The following is a 22544-nucleotide window of genomic DNA, read 5'->3' as shown; positions in this document are numbered from 1 at the left end:
TCCCATTCTCTCTCATTAAACCCTCGTCTGGCTGCATGTCTCTACATTCCTTTTCTCTAACTCTCCTGCTTCCTGCCTCTTTTATTGCAATTCCTCCATTTAACTCCTGCAGCCCAACACTACTTTTTATTCTTCCTTCCCTTTCTCCTGATCCCTTCGCTTTCTCCCTATGTCCCATATCTTTCCTCTCGACTTCTCTGTTGGAGACTTTGGGCCAAATTGGCCCCAAGTCTGGGCATGGTTTGACAAGTTTTCGGAGGCCTGGCTGGTGACAGCAGGGACAGCAGGCAGTGACAGGCCCGGGGCTGACAGGCTCCCCATCCCGTAGGGGGCGCTTGGCTGCCACACCCAGATGACATAGAACCTTTGTCACAATGCCTGCTAGCGTGGTGAGGATGTGGTGACTCTGCGGGTGACAGGGACACTGCAGGACTTGGTGTCAGCTCAGCAATCTCTTACTTCCCCAAAAAAGCGGAATTCTGCAAATAGCTGCCTTTGCTCTTGAAAGGATGTCATCAGGTGGGTGTTTCTGGTGTAATACACGGAAAACCAGAGTAGAAATGGAGAAATATTCCCATGATATACATGGTCCCTGCCCCACTGCACTATGACTCAGCCTAAGGAGATCTGCAGCTTATTTTTTTGTACTGTCAGGAGATTGTGGAAGTACAGTATAAAAACCATTCTTTGGAGAGATCTTCGTATTTTAGGCTTAGTCTAAGTGTCTCAAGTAGCTGGGGTTTTTTTCTTGGGCCTAATCCATACGGTCTTGTGGATTTCCTTCTTGTCTGAAGACGAATGTGCTAGAAACTATAAAGCCAAAAAATGTCTTACAGCCTAGGCTCGCCTTGCCTGTCCTTGCCTGTCCTTGCCTTGCCTTATTTCCTTCTCATCCTGTTCTCTGTCCCATCCTCTCTCACTAACCCCCTGTCTGGCTGCATGTCTCTTCTTTCCTTTTCTCTCACTCTCCTGCTTCCTGCCTCTTTTCCTGCAATTCCTCCATCTCACTCCTGCAGCCCAACACTACTTTTTATTCTTCCTTCCCTTTCTCCTGCTCCCTTCGCTTTCTCCCTCTGTCCCATATCTTTCTTCCCGACTTGTCTCTTGGAGACTTTGGGCCAAACAGGCCCCAAGTCTGGGCATGGTTTGACCAATTTTCAGAGGCCTGGCTGGTGACAGCAGGGACAGCAGGCAGTGACAGGCCCGGGGCTGACAGGCTCCCCATCCCCTAGCGGGCGCCTGGCTGCCACACCCAGCTGACATAGAACCTTTGTCACAATGCCCGCTACCGTGGCGAGCATGTGGTGACTCTGCAGGTGACCGGAACACTGCAGGACTTGGTGTCAGTTCAGCAATTTCTCACTTCCCCAAAGAAGCGGAATTCTGCAAACTGTTGCCTTTGCTCTTGAAAGGATGTCATCAGGTGGGTGTTTTGGTGTCATACACTGAAAACCAGAGCATGAATGCTGAAATATTCAATGATATGCATAGTCCCTGCACCAAAGCACCATGACTCAGCCTAAGGAGATCTGCAGCTTATTTTTTTGTACTGCCAGCAGATTGTGGAAGCACAGTATAAAAACCATCCTTATGGAGAGATCTGCCTATTTTAGGCTTAGTCTAAGTGTCTCAAGTAGCCGGTGTATTTGCTTGGGCCTAATCCATACGGTCTTATGGCTTTCCTCGTAGTCCGAGGACGAATGTGCTAGAAAATATAAAGCAAAAAAATGTCCTGCAGCCTAGCCTTGCTTTGCCTGTCCTTGCCTGTCCTTGCCTTGCCTTATTTCCTTCTCATCCTTGACAAAAAAGGTCGTAGGTAGGCGCTGGGTAGAGACTCGAACTCTTGTGGGTTACTCTGAGCAGTATTTATTGTAGAAGATTCACAGGAACAGCAGCGTTGGGTCACCTCCTCAGAGAGTGACAATCATAGAGCAGTATAACTAGTCATTATACAGGGTTCTAACAGGTATTATGCAACTAAACAAAATCTATCACTGTCTATCACTGTCGATATCTATCACTGTCGATATCCTCAGGTTCCTTCCGTTCCAGTGGTCTGCAGGTTCCACTTCTTCTTTCTTGGCAAGTACAGAACGACAGGTCATCGGGTCGCAGGGCTAGCTTCTTTTGAAGTTCCACCTGTCTCATTTGTTATCCATAGTTCACCAGTCTAGCATAGAAATCAGCAACCCTAAGAATAGCATTTATCAATGTCTTAACTAAGGGTACAAAGCAAGCATAATGTAACCACGCTTATGGTTCTGGGTAAGGACTATACAGGGGACAAGCTGAGACTTTCAGCCTTAGCAGCACAGCTTATAACACTGATATAGGCCTAAAATCCTAATTTCCTATTTTCCTACAACAGTCCCCCATTTTCTCTTTAAAATTTCCCAATTTACTGATAACGATAATAAAGCTTCTGTTGATTCAAGAGATTACAGCAACAATTACAAAACATTGACATACATTGAATCAAAACAAAAATGATCACAAAGACAATTACAATGACAATGACAATCATCAAAATCTTCTTCACTAACGTTCCGAGATCAGGAAACCAGGAAGTCATCCATTGCCACAGGTCTGCGACACCCCAGTTAGCGTCATCTCGTTGAATTTGCTGCATAACATGACTAACTTTCCAGATTTTATCCACTTCAGTTATCAATTGCTTACTCTGATCAATATACATACAGCAACTGGAGTTTAGCATGGTACAGACACCTCCTTGCGAAGCTAACAGGATGTCTAAAGCCATTTGATTCTGTAAAACAATCTGAGATAGGTTACGCAATTCTTGAATTTCTGGTGTCACTCCTTGATACCAATGCATATAATTTCTGATCCGAGTAAAACTGTTTTGCAGATAGAGCAAGTACTGCGTTACTGCCTCGTCCCCTTCCAGGAGGGCAGTTTTGGCAGACATAAAGGTAAACGGAACTGCCAAAACTCGCCCGAACAAAACTTCAACAGGCTGAGTTTAGTAGTAGCATGAGGAGTTGTACGAAGATCCCATAAAACAAGCGGTAATGCTTCAGGCCATTTGAGACCTGTGTCTGCAGTGACTTTTGCCAAACGATCTTTAATAGTGCGATTCATCCGCTCTACCTGTCCAGAAGATTGTGGATGGTAGGGCGTGTGAAAGGCAGCCTGTATATCAAGAGCAATATAAACTTGCATTAGAACAGCAGCAGTAAAGTGCGGTCCCCTATCAGAATCAATAATTTCAGGGATACCGTACCTCGGAATGATATCACGAAGCAGGGTCTTAACCACAATTTTCGAATCGTTCTTGCGAGTAGGAAAGGCTTCCACCCAGTGCGAAAGTTGATCAACAATAACAAGAATGTACTTATATCCCATAGAAGGGGGAAGTTCTGCGAAATCAATTTGCAGTTTCTGGAAAGGAAAGTAAGCAGGCGGCCGCTTGCCAGGGACTGTTGTGACCTTTGTGACCCCATATTTCTTGCAAAGAGTACAAGAGCCAGTCAGGCGTTTTGCAGCACTGTAAACTCCAGGCGCTGCCCACAACTGTTGGATTTTAGAAGCTACAGCTTCAGGCCCCCCATGAGTACGATCGTGAATCCAGCGAGTTAGAGGAAGGACATACCTCATAGGCAATAAGGGTTTATCACCTAGTTTCCAGATGCCGTCCTGTTGCGTTGCTTCCCAGCGTTTCCATTTGTTGAGCTCTTCTTCATCCAGTTCATCATAAAGGGCAGGACCAACGGGAAAAGGAAGAAGGGTAGCAACCACAGTCGTAGCAGGAGATGCATCGTGGACTGCTGCCGCTCTCGCCGCGGAGTCGGACAAGGCATTGCCATGAGCGAAAGAATCAAGGCGTTTAGTATGAGCAGGAATGTAAATAACAGCAATTTCTCGTGGTTCCTGGATAGCGAGCAGCAAATCATGAATTAATTGTCCATGAGCAATAGTACGACCGGCGGAGGTCAAAAAACCGCGTTCTTTCCAAAGTGCGCCAACAGAATGACAAATGCCAAAAGCGTACTTAGAGTCTGTATAGATATTAACTCGGAGACCTTTAGCAAACGTTGCAGCACGAGTCAAGGCAATTAGTTCTGCGGCTTGTGCTCCAAGTGCTGAAGAGAGAGGTTCAGCAAAAAGTACGTGATTTTCAGTGGCAACAGCAAAACCAGTAAAACGCTTACCATGCAGATAGTAACTTGATCCATCTGTGAACAGGTTAAGGTCAGGGTGGGCGAGAGGAACATCTTGCAAATCTTCTCTGCTTTTAGAATAAGTGGTGACGAATTGCACACAGTCGTGTGGGTCATTGGAAAGGTGCACCTCAGGTAGAAGGGTAGATGGGTTCAAGGGTTTTGACCGTTTTAAAGAGATATTATCGGTCAGTAACAGGATGGCTTCGTATCGATGTATGCGCTGCGGTGAGAGAGACTTGGTAGCATATCGGGTTAGTAAAAGTTCAACTTCATGAGGCACGGCAACAATCAATTTGTGACCCAGAACAAGTGGGCGAACTTTTTCCACTAATTCCGCAGCTGCTGCTACTGATCTAAGACAATGTGGCGACCCTTTGATAACTGGGTCAAGAGCAACTGAATAATAACCCACAGGTCTTTCATAGGGTCCATGAGGTTGTACTAGGACCCCCTTTGCAATGCCACCCTTCTCGGTAGCATACAAAGTGAAAGGTTTTGAGTAATTTGGCAGGCCTAAAGCTGGGGCTGTGACTAAGGCTTGCTTCAAAGATGCAAAGGCATAGGACAATTCTGGCATCCAGACAATTGGCTCTGGAGCTTTGTCCTTTGTAGTTTCAATAAGTGGTCTAGCTAGTTCGCTAAACCCTAAAATCCATGGTCGACAGAACCCAGCTTGGCCAAGGAAAGCTCTCATTTGTTTTTTAGTAACAGGTGGTGTAATTTGAAGAATAGCGTTGATTCTGTCGGGATCAATCTTTCGAACTCCTCCTGCTAAAACAAAGCCCAAATATTTTACCTCTGGTTCACAGAATTGTAACTTAGCTAATGAGGCACGATGACCCTTATGATATAGTCGAATGCAAAGGTGCTCTGTATCAATTGCACAGGCCTCCCAAGTTTGGCTAGCAACAAGCAAATCATCAACATATTGAATCAGTGCAGATTTGTTTGGCAATTCAATATCTTGGAGATCATATTTGAGAATTTGCGAAAACAAGGTAGGGAAAGCAGTAAAGCCTTGAGGGAGCCGAGTCCAAGTCAATTGGCGACCTTCCCAAGTGAAGGCAAACAAAGGTTGGCTTTCTTCTGCTACAGGTATGCTAAAGAAAGCTCCTGTCAGATCTAAAACAGTGTACCAGTGCGCCCAAGATGGAATTTCGGTTAAAATTAAACTTGGATCTGGTACAACTGGGTGCGGAGCTTCAACATAATCGTTGATAGCCCGTAAATCTTGTACAAAACGGTACTCAGGATCTCCATCCTCATCTAGTCTATTTTTACTAACTGGAAGAATTGGGGTATTAAATGGACTCACAATAGGTTTTAGAATCCCTTCATCGAGAAAGGTTTGAATTTGTTTTCGCAAACTCGGTAATGCAACAGCTGGTATTGGATATTGCTTAATAGCAGGAGGGGGACCACCTTTAGTTTTAATGACAACCGGCAGCGCAGACTTTAAAAGACCAATATCTTTAGTTGTACGACTCCAAAGTCCAGAAGGGACATTCCGCAATTCCCAGGGAATGGCCACTTCTTTCTTCGGAGTATGATCTAGAGTGAAAACACTTCCAATAAAAATCAATTTAGCTTTACCTTTACCATAGGTCAATTGAGTACCAAACTCTTGTAAGAGATCTCGTCCCAGCAAAGAAGTCGGTGCCCCCGGTGCAACAATAAAGCGAGCCCATGTAACTTTATCACCTAAAGTAACAGGGAGTGGTTTAGAGAGAGCATGGTTAAGCACAGAGCCTGTAACACCCTTGATAGCAATCATTTCCTGCGATGTTTGTGGCACATCAAAGTTGAGAAGCGAGAGTGTAGCCCCCGTATCTACTAAGAAAGAGACTGATTTTCCATTAACATCAGCTAAGACATGGCCTGTAGAGGAAATTTCTAAGGTCATTATGCAATGCTTACTGAGAGTAGCTACGACGATATGGAGGCGGCGGAGCAGAAGGGGCGTCAGTAATACCACCAAGTTGACTACCAGCAGTGGCAGCAGGTGCAGGTAGAGTAGCTCCTGGTTGATATTGGGGTCGCAACGGGCATTCACGTTGCATGTGTCCTAAATTACCACACCAAAAACAGGTTAATTGCATTGCATCATTCGTAGGGTTGGTAACAGCAGGGTTTGTAACAGGGAAAGAACCCTCCATGGGTGGAAAGGAACTTCCCATCCCGATTCCTCTGCCGAGGAGTCCCCGGCCCCGAGGGAAGCGAGCTCGGAATACCCCTCGGACTCCTCGGGGATACCCACGTCCCCGAGTTGCGGAAACCCCCTGAGCTATGGCTACAGCTAGTAAGTTCATATCTTCCTGTCTTTCTCTCCGATACTGTCTACATTCGACCTCACGTTCTTTCTCCTGCCGAAGGCGCTCAGCCTCCCTTTCTAATTGTAGCTTACGTTGTTGCTCTTCTGTACGGCCGTTATACACAAAATTAGCAACAGAGAGAACTTTTTGTAAATTCTCTGCTTGCCAGCCAGGCATATGTTTTTGAAAATGTTTTCGAATATCAGGGGCTGACTGATTGACAAAAATGCTAATAGCCAATGGTTCCTGAAAATTATCTTCGGTCATTCCTCCATACTGTATTAAAGCTTTTCTCAAGCGGTGCCAAAAGTCTCCCGGGTGTTCATCAGGAGCCTGTTGGCACTCTGTAACTTTTGACCAATTAGTCACTTTTTCATCACACTTTTGAATTGCTTCAATCAGATTATCAATTGCAACTAAATAGGTAGCTTTTTGGTCCTCCTCATGTAAGTTCCAATTTGGTTCTTGTTCTGGCCAGCGATTACGTCCCTGTGTCTGTTCAGCCAATTCTTTATCTTTAGCCAGGATTTTTTGTTTTTCCTCATGTGTAAATAATTCGGACAAAAGTGTTTGCATATCATTCCAGCTGGGAGAGTAATCTCGGGCAATGGTTCGAATTATTTTAGAACATCGCTCCGCGTCATCACGGAGTCGCGGCATTTTATCATGCCAGAGTAAAAGATCACCTGGTTTCCAGGGGTAATGTGTAGTTACCCCGAGAAGCAGTGGCTGGTTGCCAGCGTTACTACGACCAGCTCTGGGATTAGCCACATAGGATAAAGTCATAGGGAAAATACCTGCAGGTGAATCAGTTTTGGGCTTAGAATTGTCACTTATTTCATCATCCAGATAAGCAAGTAGTTGGTGTTTATTCATGCTCTTCTGGAGTTGTTTTCGTTTTCGTATATCAGCATAGTCAAACCACAAATACAAATAGTCCATTTGTTGGGGCTGGCGGTCCTCCAGGATTTTACGGAGAGACTGCAATTTGGTTTCTTCAAATGAGCCATAAATCGGCCACCGATCATCAAGGGAAGCCCCAGCCACTCTGCTTATAAAAGGCCAATCATCTTGGCAGAGGGCAATTAATCTTTTTATGTGCAACCCTGCGGTTCCTGACAATCTTCCCCAATTTGAAATCATTTCAGCCAAAGGCGTATTTTTAGGAACTGAGGGTCCAGCCCCCATCCTTGTAAATATATTTAGAGACTTGAACTCTAATAAAAATATAAAGAAAAGAAACAAATCGGGAGAACAGGAGAGACTCGAACTCACCTGTCCCTGGCCAGGTCCCGTTGTTTCAGTTTATGCTGCAGAGTCCCATCTGTGGGGTGCCAACTGAAAAAAAAGGTCGTAGGTAGGCACTGGGTAGAGACTCAAACTCTTGTGGGTTACTCTGAGCAGTATTTATTGTAGAAGATTCACAGGAACAGCAGCGTTGGGTCACCTCCTCAGAGAGTGACAATCATACAGCGGTATAACTAGTCATTATATAGGGTTCTAACAGGTATTATGCAACTAAACAAAATCTATCACTGTCTATCACTGTCGATATCTATTACTGTCGATATCCTCAGGTTCCTTCCGTTCCAGTGGTCTGCAGGTTCCACTTCTTCTTTCTTGGCAAGTACAGAACGACAGGTCATCGGGTCGCAGGGCTGGCTTCTTTTGAAGTTTAACCTGTCTCATTTGTTATCCATAGTTCACCAGTCTAGCATAGAAATCAGCAACCCTAAGAATAGCATTTATCAATGTCTTAACTAAAGGTACAAAGCAAGCATAAGATAACCACGCTCGTGGTTCTGGGTAAGGACTGTACAGGGGACAAGCTGAGACTTTCAGCTTTAGCAGCACAGCCTATAACACTGATATAGGCCTAAAATCCTAATTTCCTATTTTCCTACAACAATCCCCAACAAAGTTTTTCAAATCCCCTTCATAATTTTTACAATTTCATGTCAAAATTACTAAAATTCCAGTTGAAATTCTTAAAACTAATGTTGAAATTTTTGAAGTTTCCTTCTAAAATTTTCAAAATCCCCAACAAAATCTTTCATCAAAAAATTTTCGTCAAAAAAATTTTCGTCAAAATTTTTACCATTTCACATCAAAATTTCTAAAATTGCAGTTGAAATTCTTAAAACTAATGTTGAAACATTTAAAGTTTCCTTCAAAAGTTTCCTTCCTTCCAGGGTCCTGGAAGAGGCTGAGGCGTTTTCTTGGAGTTGCATCCAGCGAAAGTTAAGTTTCAATAATTCGAGAATGAAACCATCCTAACATGAAGCACAGCGCTGGCCATTCCCGACTTCCATCACCAAAAGCAAAAGGCAGACCAGCTGCTTCTTTAAGGCAGCAACGACAAAATAAAGGCGCTTAGAGCCACAGCAACTCTTCTGTGCAAAACCTGATCATTTGATTGCTATGGAGGAAATTCAGCCTCCCTGGGAAAACAAATTTGAATTTTGGGAAACAAGTTACCCAAGGCCTTTTTGGAGGAACGTTACGGTTGAATCCCATTTGACTATCAAAACCAGCCTTTAAAGCTTGGTGTAGGAAAGAAGCAAACAGATTGATGTCTCCGGGAGCTCTGCAGTGTGATCAGACCAACTCTCTGGGCCCTACCCAGCGAGACACATAAACCTTCCCGCACGGACACAGCTCCCGAGCACGACTCCAGCCCTCCCTCATTGCTCCCTTGCACTTTTCAGCATGGCTTTTGCTGTTAATTTAGCAAGAACTCCTCCTGTTGGCAAATCACTGTTGGTAACAAATTACTTGTTGGTCAACAAGTCCAATGGCTTCGTAGCCTACACTGGGACCCAGATTGCTCCTAGGAAGGAAGTGTTGATTACAGAGAAAACATAATACAGATTAAAGAGAAGTACACATTGCTGAGTCAACACCTTGAACTGAGAACCTGCTGAATTGGAACTGGGAGGCTTAGAGGAGTCAACGCAGCTGTGATTTAGGGCCCAGCAAGCCCCGTGTGTCAAAAGTGTTCTAAATCGTGCTGAGGAAACAGATGCTTCCCACAAAACGATGTGGGTATCTCTAGATGTGCATCACTACCTTTCTGGCCACGGCCCCAACTGACTTCTTGCGGCACAGCCCCGCAGCACCAGAACATGTCGCCAATCACCTCCCGCCTGAGGAGTGCAGGTTGAACAGCTGTGGCAAGTTACTTGTTTTGTTCGATGTCAGTTTTACTCCTTTTGCTTTTCATGAAGTGAGGCTGTTTCACGTCCACTCCATCATGACGTTCCAATTTCCCTGAAAGTGCTGGCGTCACCTTATCCCAGAGAAGGACCGTGCTGTGAGAAGGAGGAATACACCAGTCCAAGCCAGGAAAAGAAGGGCTCTGCTCCGGGGACGTGGCGGTGCTGTGCTTTGTCCTGAGCCCCCAGCTGATCCCAATACAACTCTGCCCTTCCCAGGCAGAAATTCCCCGCAGGGCAACTGGGCAGCTGGAGGCTGGGGAGAGAGATGCTGCTGCTGCCCAGTACTGCCCCAGTCATCGCAGTCACCTCTGGTTCTGTGCAGTGCACGGGGGTGCTGGGGAAGAGGAGGATGCTGCGAAGGCTGCAGCCCGGGGCATGCAGCAGCCACAGACAGCCATGGCTGGTTTGCAATGCGCCACACAGGGATCAGCAGCTGCTGCGGCTCTTGGCTAACTGGGTTTATACCTGAGCCTCCCTCCATTTTTGAGCCCCAGAAACCCAGGGCAGAGTAACTCACACCTGAGACGAAGCTCTGAGCGGGTGGATTTCTTGTCAAGACCACCACTGTTTGCAGCGCTTCTCCCCGGTGTCTCAGGCCTGAACGTGCTCTTGTGACGCTGGAAGCCTTGTGCATCAAAGCCTTGTGCAGAGATGGATCATGGCTCAGATTTCCAGCAAGGGAGCAAGCAGCCGGCTCTTCCTGACTTGGAAGACCCTCGGTGGAGGCGAGGGACCACATGTGGGTTTGGAGGGTCTCACCTGTATCAGCTCATGCAGGTGCTCTGAAACACCCCCGCAATGGGGAGGGTCCTTGTGAGACGAAGGGGATGCCGTACGGTGCGGGTCAACCAGGCCAAGTCGGCAATAGATCTCAAATGTTCCAAGTCCTGGACTGGAATTGGAGACAGGCGGGTGGGAAGGGAGCTTGAGGGGGATCCAGCCAAACTGCTGGCTTGCGGCAGCACCAGCCCAGGGCTTCCCGCAATCAGCGCCGGGACACCCCGAGGACAGAGATTTCCTGCAGCCTTCTTTGTCCCGAGGTTGAGCAGGAAGAGATAAGCACAGAGGGAAAACTGCCATTTTTTTTTTATTGGCTTTATTGATTTTGAAAACAATCCAAGGCCGAGCAGAGGCTGGCAGCACCATGTCCTCAGGGCAGGTGAACGCCGCAGTTGCGGCTCTACTCCTCTTGCTGTCCCGCGGTGCAGCTGCAGCGGAAAGCCCTGTGCAGAGCCCGGAGTGCCCTCCTGAACTGGGAAGGCCGTTGCCGTGGAGCTGGGCCCTGAGCTGGGCAGGCGATGTCTGCGCTGGTCTCTCCTCCATGCTCTGCAGACATTGGAGAAACCGTGTTCTCTTCTTCATCCTTTGCAACTGGGACGAGAGGGGCTGTGCTGGCCTGTCCCTTGTTCTCTCCTGCCAAATGAGCCTCAATGGCTTCAAGTCCTGCAGGTGCTGGTGCTGCCACTGGAACATCTGTGCATTGGGCCAGGTCCTGCTGTTCCACCAGTTGCTGGCCAGGTCCCTGGATCTCAGCCTCAGCCCTGCGCACGGCCTCACTGATGATGTACTCCACAATGTCTGCCAGGTCCACATCATCCTCTGTGGGGCTGTGCTGGGCAGGTGCCGGGCACTCTGCCTCTGCTGCCGCCTCCGTGTCTGTGCAGCTGGGCAAGCCAGACCCCTCCTGGGGACATGCAGGGGTGTCCTGGAGGTGCTCCTGGACCGAGGGGTTGATCCAGATGCTGTGGATGGTGTCTCCGCCTTGGCACCCCTCTCTGCTGTTCTCATCCTCCACATCCATGCGCTGGGCCAGATCCTGCTGTTCCTCTGGTTCCTGGCCAGCTGCCACGATCTCAGCCACAGCCCTGCACACAGCCTCACTGACGATGTGCTGGGCTGTGTCCCACAGAGCCGCGTTGTCAGCTGTGGGGCCCTGTGGGGCAGGCGCCAGGCACTCTGCCTCTGCTGCTGCCTCGCTGTTGGTGCTGCGAGGCCAGCCAGACCCCTCCTGGGGACCTTTATGGTGGTCCTGCAAGTGCTCCTGGACCGAGGGGGTGACCCAGGTGCTCTGGAGGGTGTGCTGGCCCAGGCTGTGGCTGATCTGTGGGCAGGAGGAGGAGCAGGACACCTCCTTGTCAGTTGGCATCTTGGGTCTCCTCTATCAAAGAGCTGCAACGGGCACCCAGTGGAGATGCTGCCTCGTGAGAAGCTGCTGCCTCGTGAGAAGCTGCTCTCCTGGGAGTGAGCACCCCAGGGCTCTCGCTCCTTAAATACCCCCACGGTCAGGGCGGGGACCCCCGTGTCACAATGGCCTCTGGCTATGTCGACCCCGTGTCACAATGGCCTCTGGTTATGACGTCACAGAGCCCGGGCGGTCGTCACAGAGACACCCACCTCCGGGCCCGGCTGGGACTGGCTGTGCGTGGCGTGGGGCAGCCCCTGCTTGAAGGAGGAGGGAGCAGAGAATGGCAAGGGAAGCTGTCCCCAGCACACAGGACCCCGTCCCCCAGAGCTTTGCTCAGAGACGCTGCTGCCTGCTCCACTACACCTGCAAGAATCCGCATTCAGAGCTTGTTTGCAGGACAAACCAAGGGCCACTCTACAGCCTCACCACACTGATTCTTTGTTTTTGTCATGGTCTGATCGTGGGGAGACAATCAAAACCGTGGGAGAAGGTTTCCCTTCACCCTTTTTCCCCCTTCAGGCCGCAGTAGTCTACAGTTAATCTCCACTCATCACTAGACTTACACACTGGCCAAATTGGGCTATTGAAAGGTGAGCGAGTCTTCCTGGTCACACCCTGGCTTTCCAGTTGACGAATCAATTTCTGAATAGGAATCCAAGAGTCCCGATTGGTGCGATACTGTCGACGATGCACCATTGTGGTAGCAACTGGCACCTGCTGATCATCAACCATCAGCAGTCCTACAACAGAAGGGTCATCTGAAAGACCAGTCAAATCAGACAGCTGTTCAATTCTCTCAGTGTCCACAGATGCTATCCCAAATGCCCACCTATAACCTTTTGGGTCCTTAAAATACCCTCTCTTAAGGTAGTCTATGCCAAGGATGCACGGAGCATCTGGGCCAGTCACAATGGGATGCTTTTGCCAATTTTTTCCAGTTAGGCTCATTTCAGCCTCTACAACAGTTAGCTCTTGGGATCCCCCAAGTAACTCCAAAAATACTGATGAGTTGTGTGCCCTTACAGTCTGAAGGAATTATTGTGCACTGAGCAGCAGTGTCCACCAAAGCCTTGTACTCCTGGGGGTGTGTTGTACCAGGCCATCTTATCTGTACCATCCAGTAAATTCTGTTATCCCTTTCCTCCGCCTGGCTGGAGGCAGGGCACTTCTAATCTCGGTCTTCCACGGTCACTCGGTGCGAATTAGAGGTTCCTTCACAAGCATCAGAATCTCTTTTGTAAACCGGGGCAGGCCTTTTCCTAGAAGCCTGCCCTGTTAACTCATGCACTCGTTCTTGATGTTCCCCAGTAGGTTTACTGTGCCACTTATTCATATCTTCTCCCTGCTCACGTAGGAAGGACCACAGCAAACCTCTGATGGTGGCCTGCCTGCAGCAGCAGTCTCTCTCTGGAGATTGGGAACGCCTTCTCTCTCTCTCTGGGGATTGGAAACGCTTTCTCTCTCTCTCTGGATATTGGAAATGCTTTCTCCTAATAGCTGAAGCATTGGTTCGTACAAATCGAGAGCCATGTGTGTATTCCCTGAGTGCTTTCATTTCTCTCAACAGCTTTTCAAAACAGCCAACAGTTGTTTCACTCAGTTTCTCCACCCTAGAGACATAAGCCCCTAGGGGATCAGAAAGGTTTTCCTCAAATTCCCGGAGCCGCTCAGTCATGTCATTAACACTTTGCCTACCACCACTTGACATGAACGTTCCTGCCAGTATCTCAGCATATGGAGCTGGTGCACTCTGTGAGAATCTGCGCCACATAGACCGTGTACACTCAACTCTATCTGGATTCACCCCCTCCTGGCTATCTGGCCCAAAATAGATAATCTCTCGCACAGCTAACTCTCTCAGGAACTGGATACCTCGCTCCATAGCATTCCATTTCCTTGATGTGCATTGACAGTCATGCTTGTTACGAAATCTTGTTTTCATGGCTGTCAAGAGTCTGGTCCAGGGGGCCGTGGGGTTGGGCTCAGTGGCAATTGCCCTATCAAGGGTGGAATCCCTTGACAGAGATCCCAACTGTTTGGCTTCTCCGCCCTCCAGTTCTCTTGTGTCAGCCCCGTTATCCCAGCATCGGAGCACCCAGGTTAACATATTCTCACCAACTTTACCAGTATAGTCTTTTCGCAACTCTCTCAGCTCACTTGGAGAAAAAGACTGGGTAACGGTCACTTCCTCCCCTGATGATGCCCCTGGGGATGAATGTGGCCCCTTGCCATCATCTGCAGCCCGATTAGTCTTCTTAGTCGCTTTCTTACAACCGGCTACTGATGCCGATATGAGCTTAACATTATCGCTGGGCTTGTTTTTGCTACAACAGAAACAATGCCCCGTATTTGAGGAAGAAGCTTAAGCCTGAGTAGCCATGGTGTTTGTGACTGGGGAAGTGGCGGCCTCAACGGCAGCCCCTTTTCCAGCCTCACCAGACACCGTGCAACTCTCATTGATCAAAAGATACACAAGCCTTCGATTTAACCCAATCTCTCCTAACAAATATATGAATACTAAGATATTTGTCAGGACAGAGATCAGTATTATAGTTCTTTCAAAACTCCATGAATATTCCAAGTGCTCAAAAACATCGGGAATCGGCTCAAATGAGAAGGGAGAAGTATGCTGAGTCAAACTTTCCCAAGATTCACTAGCCCATTTAGCAAACACATAACTGGAATTTAGCTCTCCTGGCGGTCTCTCAAGGTACAGCAGAAAGGAATAGAAACTCATTATTGGTTGCACTACCATAAAGTAAACCACTGCCAAGCCACAGAGTACCGTTATAAGCATGGTCCAGTTCTTTGTTGTTATCTAATGTAAAACTCTATTGACAAGAAACATCCAGAGAAAACAGGAATACTTGTGCACAATGTATCAAATAACTTACAGAAATTATACCACAGCATTTTTCAAATCAAAGTAATTCACCTCTACATTAATACCACTACTCAATACTCTAAACACCCAGACCTGTGAGTCTTATAATCCTATGAGTTGGCACTGTGCCAGGAAAATTCAAAGGTACTGTTGATCAGTTTTAAAAACCTCCCGTTTTTTTCCCCGTGCCACCCCAACCTGAGCCTGCCACGTGGCCACGTGGAGCCGAGCCGCGCTCAAAGAAAGACACGGCAGACAGCGACACCTAGTGCCCGCGCTGCGCAACGCTGAGCCCGCCAGTGGCCGCCGAAGCAAAGGCTGATGGCGGCGGAGAAACGGCAGGGCGCAGGAGCACGCGGGTCCGACCCTGCCCTTATAAGTGCCAAAATACTAAAAATTTCTCAAGTCGCGAATTTGCCCGCATTCTCCATCAATTATCTGTCCTGGTTTGATCGTGGGGAGACAATCCAAACCGTGGCAGATGGTTTCCCTTCACCCTTTATCCCCCTTCAGCAACCCCCCCTCTCTCCTTCCCCCTCCTTCTCACTAGGATGTGGGGAGGACAGGAAAAGAGAAAAGTAAAGGAAAAGAGAATTGGGAAACTTGAAAATGTTTACTAAGACTAGGAAAACGAACACAGGGCAAAAATAACACAGAAACAAATATTGGAAACCCAGTCCTGAAGTCCAGCAGGATCCCACAGTTGAACCGGAAACAGCACAAGACTTCAGCTTGCAGGAACAGCAGAACGAAGGAAAGCAGTCCGATGAAAAACAACCAATAAGCCGAGCAGCCGATGCAAAAACGGAGCAAACCAGTCTGCGTGCTCTGCTTTTATATGCAGGTATCGTGAATGGGATGGAATACCCTTATTGGTCAGTTTGTGGCCACATGACTCGGGCCAGTTCCTTCCATTGCTCCCTCCCTCCGCTTCAGCCCAAAACGAGGGGGGGCGGTTCACAACGCCAGGGCAGTTTTCAACATGACCGTCATGAGATTTCTTATGTAGGTATGAGCCTCCTTTGAAGAAAAAGGCTGAAGCCTTTTCAGCAACAGAACCTACCATTTCCCCCTTTAGTGACAACCAGGGTTCTCTCAAGGTGCACTTTTACAGTACTTCTGAGCTGTTCAGTGACTCACTTACTAAAGGAGGTGGCCTCATCCAACTCCCAGTTTTAGCCTGCCAGCTCTCCAATGCATTGCCTCTGCCACCTTCCTTCTACCGGGCCCAAAGTGCATTCTACTGCCTGGTTAGGGAGATGCACGTGCCACCGGTCCCAAAGCATCCCTCTGGGGACCCATCATACCTGGCCATTACCCCTCAGCTGCTGCACCAGCCAAACCTTTCTGGAACAGCAAACTCTCAGAATCTGCTCCAGGTCTGTAAGAGTCAGTCCAAAACCAGTATCTGCCTGAACATCGCCACCAAGAACAGACTGTCAATGACTTAGAGAGAGGCCTGAGGAGAAGCATTGTGTTGCACAGGTGTCTCCAACCTGAAAGGCTACTGCTAACAATGGCTGCTGTGTGGAGTTTGCCTGCTGCTTCAGCCAATCTAGCCCCCACCTCCTAAAAGGGATTGTTAGACGGGTCTCTCAGACCCAGGGACAATCGCTGCTGTCCAGAAGATGGATTCTTGCCTGCAGCCTCAGTCACACCTTGTCCTCCACCCGCTCCCTCGAACAAAGGACAACAAAAAAGAGCATGCCCAGAAGCTCACCAAGGGTCCTGAGGTCACCCAATGGACCAGACAGATACCCCTGAATGCAGGCCACGAAGGCGCAGACAAGCGCTGGCAAGAGAGGCGAAGACTTTTTGAGCCTGCACAGTTAAGCCTGGATTGAGAAACAAAGGCGGAGATTGGCCTGAAACAATGGGAGCGAGGGGGGGTGAAGAAGTATAAAGATGGTTCCTGACTGGACGTCATTGAGATCTCCCCACCAGAGGATCCCAAACCACCATGGAGGACCAGCAGGACTCCACGGGACTGGACACCAGAGGGACGCCTTTGGAACTCACCTGCTGGTAAACCAGTCCTCATTCCCATCTTTTCCTTCTTCTTTCCCTGTTTCTTTTTCCTTTCCCATTTTCTTACTCTCTCGCTATCGCGTGCCGCTTTACGGGCAAATTAATAAAGTAACACGGTTTGATTGCATTCTAAGCCCTTGGCATTTCAGATGCCTTAATTTTGTGCTTTGAGAAGAACGTAAATGAACCATCACGAGTCCATCACTAAGTGGACCCCAACAAGGTCCTTGCAAGCTCTCAATCTCCTTTTGCTCCCCTAGCACACTTCTTCCCCCTTCCATGCAGTTTGGTTTTGGCCTAGGGAGCAGACAAATCCTTGGAAAAACTAGGCATTCTTTTCATGTCCTATGTCAGCACGGGAAAAGAAGAAAATCCGAAAGTCTCAACATCTACACCGCCCTAAGTGGAAGGCCAACGTGTCCCCACCATCCACCAGCATGATATGCCACTAGTTCATATACGACTCAGTGATTTCGGGAGAGGTAGAAGAAAACATGCACCAAAAATTAGAAAAAAATTCAGAAAGCTTAAGACAAAACAGCACTTCTTTAGAAGGAGATGATTGGCTCGAAGGGGGATGGGGTTGTAGCTGAGCTTGTCCCAGTTGGACAGCATTTTAAAACTGATGAGGACTGAGTGGCCTCCTATGCCCTAGCGAGAAATTGGTGTGCTCTGCTCGCTCCCTGAAATGCCTGCACACCAATGCGCGCAGCATGGGGAATAAGCAGGAGGAGTTAGAATCCTGTGTTTGGTCGGGAGATTATGATCTGGTGGCAATTACAGAAACATGGTGGGACAGTTCACATGACTGGAATGTGGTCATGGATGGCTATGCCTTTTTCAGGAAAGACAGGCCAGCCAGGCGTGGTGGTGGAGTTGCTCTCTATGTGAGAGAGCAGCTACAGTGTACTAAATTCTGCCCAGGAGCGGATGACGAGCGAGTTGAGAGTGTATGGGTCAGGATCAAGGGGCAGGCTGGCGGGGATGACATTGTTGTGGGCGTCTGTTACAAGCCACCAGATCAGGCTGAGGAAGTTGATGAGGCCTTCTATGGGCAGCTGAGAGTGACCTCACAGTCACAGGCCCTGGTTGTTGTGGGTGATTTTAACTTCCCTGGTGTTTGCTGGAAGGACCATTCAGCCAGCCAGCCACAGTCCAGGAGGTTCCTCCAGTGCATTGATGATAACTTCCTCATGCAGATGGTGGAGGAGCCGACTAGGAGAGGTGCACTGCTGGATCTCATCCTCACCGACAACGAGGGTCTGGTTGAAGCAGTAAAGGTTGAGGGCTGCCTGGGTTGCAGTGACCACGAGAGGGTAGAGTTCAGCATCTTGGGTGGCAGGAACAGAATAGCAAGTAGAATTGCAACCCTGGACTTGAGCAGGGCTAACTTTGGCCTTTCCAAGCAATTGCTGGGGGAAATCCCATGGGCAAGACTGCTTGAAGGAAAAGGGGCCCAAGATAGCTGGATTGCATTCAGAGATTGCTTCTTCCACACTCAGGATCAGAGCATCCCCACACGTAGGAAGCCGAGGAAGGGAGCCAGGAGGCCTGCGTGGTTGAATAGGGATCTGTGGGGTATGCTCAACAAAAAAGGAGAGTTTACAGGTCATGGAAGCAGGGGCTGGCCACTTGGGAAGAATATAAGGCTGCTGTTAGAGGATGTAGGAAGGCAGCTAGGATAGCCAAGGGCTCCTTAGAATTACAGCTGGCGAGAGGGGTCAAGGACAGCAAAAATAACTTTTTCAAATACATAGCAGATAAAACTAATACCAGAGGCAATGTAGGCCCACTGATGAGTGGGGTGGGTGCCCTGGTGGCAGAAGACACAGAGAAGGCAGAATTACTGAATGCCTTCTTTGTCTCTGTCTACTCTGCCGGAGGCTTTCCTGGGGAGCCCTGTACCCCTGAGACCCCGGATGAAGCCAGGTCAATGGAGGAGTTTGCTTTAGTTGATGAGGACTGGGTTAGGGAGCAATTGAATAGTCTGGACATCCATAAATCCATGGGTCCAGATGGGATGCATCCATGGGAGCTGAGGGAGCTGGCTGAAGTCATTGCTGGACCGCTCTCCATCATTTTTGCCAACTCTTGGGAAACGGGAGAGGTGCCCAAGGATTGGAGGAAAGCAAATGTCACTCTAGTCTTCAAAAACGGCAAGAAGGAGGACCTGGGTAATTATAGACCTGTCAGCCTCACCTCTGTCCCTGGGAAAGTAATGGAACAGCTTATGCTTGGTGCCATCTCAAGGCATATCAAGGATAAGAGGGTTATTAGGGGCAGTCAGCATGGCTTTACCAAGGGTAAGTCATGCTTGACCAACCTCATAAAATGAGAATGTAGCAAGATGGATGGATGATGGCAGAGCGGTGGATGTGGTCTACCTTGACTTCAGTAAAGCCTTTGACACAGTCTCCCACAGCATCCTCACAGCTAAGTTGAAGAGGTGTCGTCTAGACAATAGAGTAGTGAGGTGGGTTGCAAACTGGCTTAAGGAGAGAAGCCAGAGAGTGGTAGCCAATGGTGCAGAGTCTAGTTGGAGGCCAGTATCTAGTGGAGTGCCTCAGGGGTCAGTACTGGGGCCAATATTATTCAATATATTCATTAACAATTTGGATGAGGGAATAGAGTGACTATCAGCAAGTTTGCTGATGACACCAAGCTGGGAGGAGTGGCTGACACACCAGAGGCTGTGCTGCCATCCAGAGTCCTGGACAGGATGGAGAGTTGGGCGGGGAATAACCTGATGAAATTTAACAAGGGCAAGTGTAGAGTCCTGCATCTGGGCAGGAACAACCCCAGGTTCCAGTATAGGTTGGGAAATTACATATTAGAGAGCAGTGTAGGGGAAAGGGACCTGGGGGTCCTGGTGGACAACAGGATGACCATGAGCCAGCACTGTGCCCTTGTGGCCAGGAAGCCAATGGCATCCTGGGGTGTATTACAAGGGGGGTGGTTAGTAGATCGAGAGAGGTCCTCCTTCCCCTCTACTCCGCCCTGGTGAGACCACATCTGGAATATTGTGTCCAGTTCTGGGCCCCTCAGTTCCAGAAGGATAGGGAACTGCTGGAGAGGGTCCAGTGCAGGGCAACAAAGATGATTAAGGGAGTGGAGCACCTCCCTTATGAAGAAAGGCTGAGGGAGCTGGGGCTCTTTAGTTTGGAGAAGAGGAGGCTAAGGGGGGACCTTATTAATGTCTCTAAGTATATAAAAGGTGAGTGCCATGAGGATGCAGCCAGGCTCTTCTCGGTGGCAAACAATGATAGGACAAGGGGTAATGGGATCAAGCTGGAACACAAGAGGTTCCACTTAAATTTGAGAAGAAACTTCTTCTCAGTGAGGGTGACAGAGCACTGAACAGGCTGCCCACAGGGTTGTGGAGTCTCCTTCTCTGGAGACATTCAAACCCGCCTGGACATGTTCCTGTGTGACCTCACCTAGGTGTTCCTGCTCCAGCAGGGGGATTGGACTAGATGATCTTTTGAGGTCCCTTCCAATCCCAAACATACTGTGATACTGTGATACTGTGAACCAACACAGCATTTTTTATTTTTTGCCTTTGTTTCTGCTCTGGTGTCAGCTGAGGCTTTATGGTTTCGCCATCTTCCCATGAACCCGCACTCGATAAATGCAGGTATACTTCGGGTTTCCCCAGTTGCTCTTGACAAGAAATTTGACATATGAAAAGGCTCTGGGAAGTGCCTGTGAAGAAAAGACGCAAAAGGCAACGGAGGCGTCAAGAGCCAGAGTGCAGTCAATGGATCTGCCCCTGCCAGCCCGGCTCCTGCGCAGGAACCAGCTCCCAGAAGTGCTGCGGGCCCCTGTGCCCAGCGAGAAAGCGTTCACGCTCTTCCTGCTGCGGATATGTGGGCAAACCTGCTTTGCTCCCTGGCATCTTTCCCCTGCGTGTGGACCGTACCTTCACCGGGAACGTCTGGATGGGCTCTTTCGCCACATTGTACATGAACATCCCAAGCAGAGTTTCCTCTTCTCCGTCCACATCCAGTCCCTCGGGGGCAAAGCACAAGGAGAGCAGCTCAGACTCATCCCAGCACCGTGGGGACGTACGCACTGGATCAGCCCCATCCCGTTCCCAGCCTCTCCTGGGACCTCAGCGCTCATCTGGTACTGGTTGGGCTGGAGCTCAGTCTCCGCCTGGAGTTTTGGTGAAGAACCCTGAGGTGCCCTGGCCAGACTAAGTCTTGAGAGCAAGGAAACCTCTCAAGCCCTTGAAGTATCATACCAGGGCACGGCCGGGCTCAGGAGAGAGCGGGACACAAACCTCCGAGGATGCACAAAGTCGCTGTCACGGCTTGGCCCCAGGGCAGAAGCGCCCAGCAGACACTTACAAAGACGGCGACGTCTCTGGGGGCGCTAATGATGGACCCAGAGGGATAGGCTTCCTTGGAGATGTGCTGCACGGTGACGGCGCTCAGGTGGATTCGTGCTGGCAACCGGATGACCACCTGGCCCTGACGCCCTTGGAAAGGCCAGCAGTTCCCTGGGGAAACATCCGGCTGCAACCAGAACAGCAGAGAAATGAAGTGTGAGAGAGCGCTGGGGGCCAACACAACTGCTCCTGGAGCTTGCAGCGCAGGCACCAGGGTGTCTGTGGCGTCTGCTACAGCTGGGAAATGCCCCTGAGATAGACTCCAAGTTCCCAGGAAGGAAGGAAACCAGCACTGAGGATTTCTGCTGCCCTACCTGGAGAACAGCCTCAGGAGGACTGGCAGCACGAAACAGCTGTATAATGCTGCAGATCCAATTCCCTTGGCAGCTGTAGGTCTGGGAAGTTCTCTGCGTGTCGATGGCAGCACCTGGAAGGAAGCGGGGGCAGATGACCGCAAGCGGAGGACTCAGTGCTCAGACGCGACCCGTGAGGCCGCTGCCAGCTCCTCGTTTTTCAGGCCTGTCCTCATCACCAGTTTGGAGAGCAGCGCCGGGAGCACGGCTGGGCTGCTTGTGTCCATACCAGCGCTCTGCAGGGCCCAGTCAGACATCTCCACGGAGACTTGCGAAGCCGCCTCGGACGCTGCCTGGTTGAGGAACAGCACAGTCAGCAGTCCAAGCCCACCAACAACCCCAAGGAGGCTTTCTCGGGGCTTCTGCCCAGCCAAACCTCCTTCCCCAAATGCATGCTCACCTTCCTCGCGCTGATGAGCTGCACCCTCAGCTGAGCCACCTCCTGCAGCAGACGCTGCATATTTTGATTTTGTGCCGCCAGCAAAGCCTGGTAATCACTGAAGGACCAGGAAAGCAGATCTCGTCAGAGAGATGTCCATCCCCTCTGGGGAGCGTCAGAGCTCAGCACGGAGCACAGACACGGGGGCTCGCCCGGCTTTGCCAGCGCTTCCCTCCTTACCCGGCTGAGCAATGCAAAGGCCAGAGGGAAGAACGGGAGCCCTGGCTTTAGGAAAATGGGTGCAGGTAGCACGAGGTGTTGGCTGAGGCTTCTGCACAGACCCAGTTGCAGCTCAGGAAACATCTCTTACCTCTGGATCTTCCGTTCGATTGCAGACCCACAGATCTCCTCCTGAAAGGGAACAATTCCCCGTTATAGTCTCCACCTCCAGAGCTGCCGGGGCTCCCCAGGGGAGGCTTCCCCAGGAGACACGACACAAGCTGCTCTTTGCGTCACCCTGCATGGAAGCAGAAGAGCCCGTGACTTCTCCAGCCGCTGTCAGCAGTGCTCCCTTGCAGGAGTCACCCACCTCCATCCACCTCTTCGCCCGT

The 22544-nt window shown here is 49.5% G+C and overlaps 1 protein-coding gene across 1 annotated transcript; it reads right to left on the bottom strand.

The window, feature by feature from the left end:
* Positions 1–1633: 1633 nt before the first annotated feature.
* On the bottom strand, positions 1634–8159 carry LOC135580269 (protein NYNRIN-like). The gene is made up of 2 exons (XM_065074415.1): positions 7772–8159; positions 1634–6249 (listed from the first exon to the last, which is right to left on the bottom strand). The coding sequence occupies exon 2, from the start codon at positions 6085–6087 to the stop codon at positions 2887–2889; it is 3201 nt and encodes a 1066-aa protein (XP_064930487.1). The 5' UTR covers positions 6088–6249; positions 7772–8159; the 3' UTR covers positions 1634–2886.
* Between the last annotated feature and the right edge of the window lie 14385 nt (positions 8160–22544).

The sequence above is a fragment of the Columba livia genome, chromosome 9 (genome assembly GCF_036013475.1).
Source record: "Columba livia isolate bColLiv1 breed racing homer chromosome 9, bColLiv1.pat.W.v2, whole genome shotgun sequence".
NCBI lineage: Eukaryota > Metazoa > Chordata > Aves > Columbiformes > Columbidae > Columba > Columba livia.
This window is presented reverse-complemented; position numbering and strand designations above follow the sequence as displayed.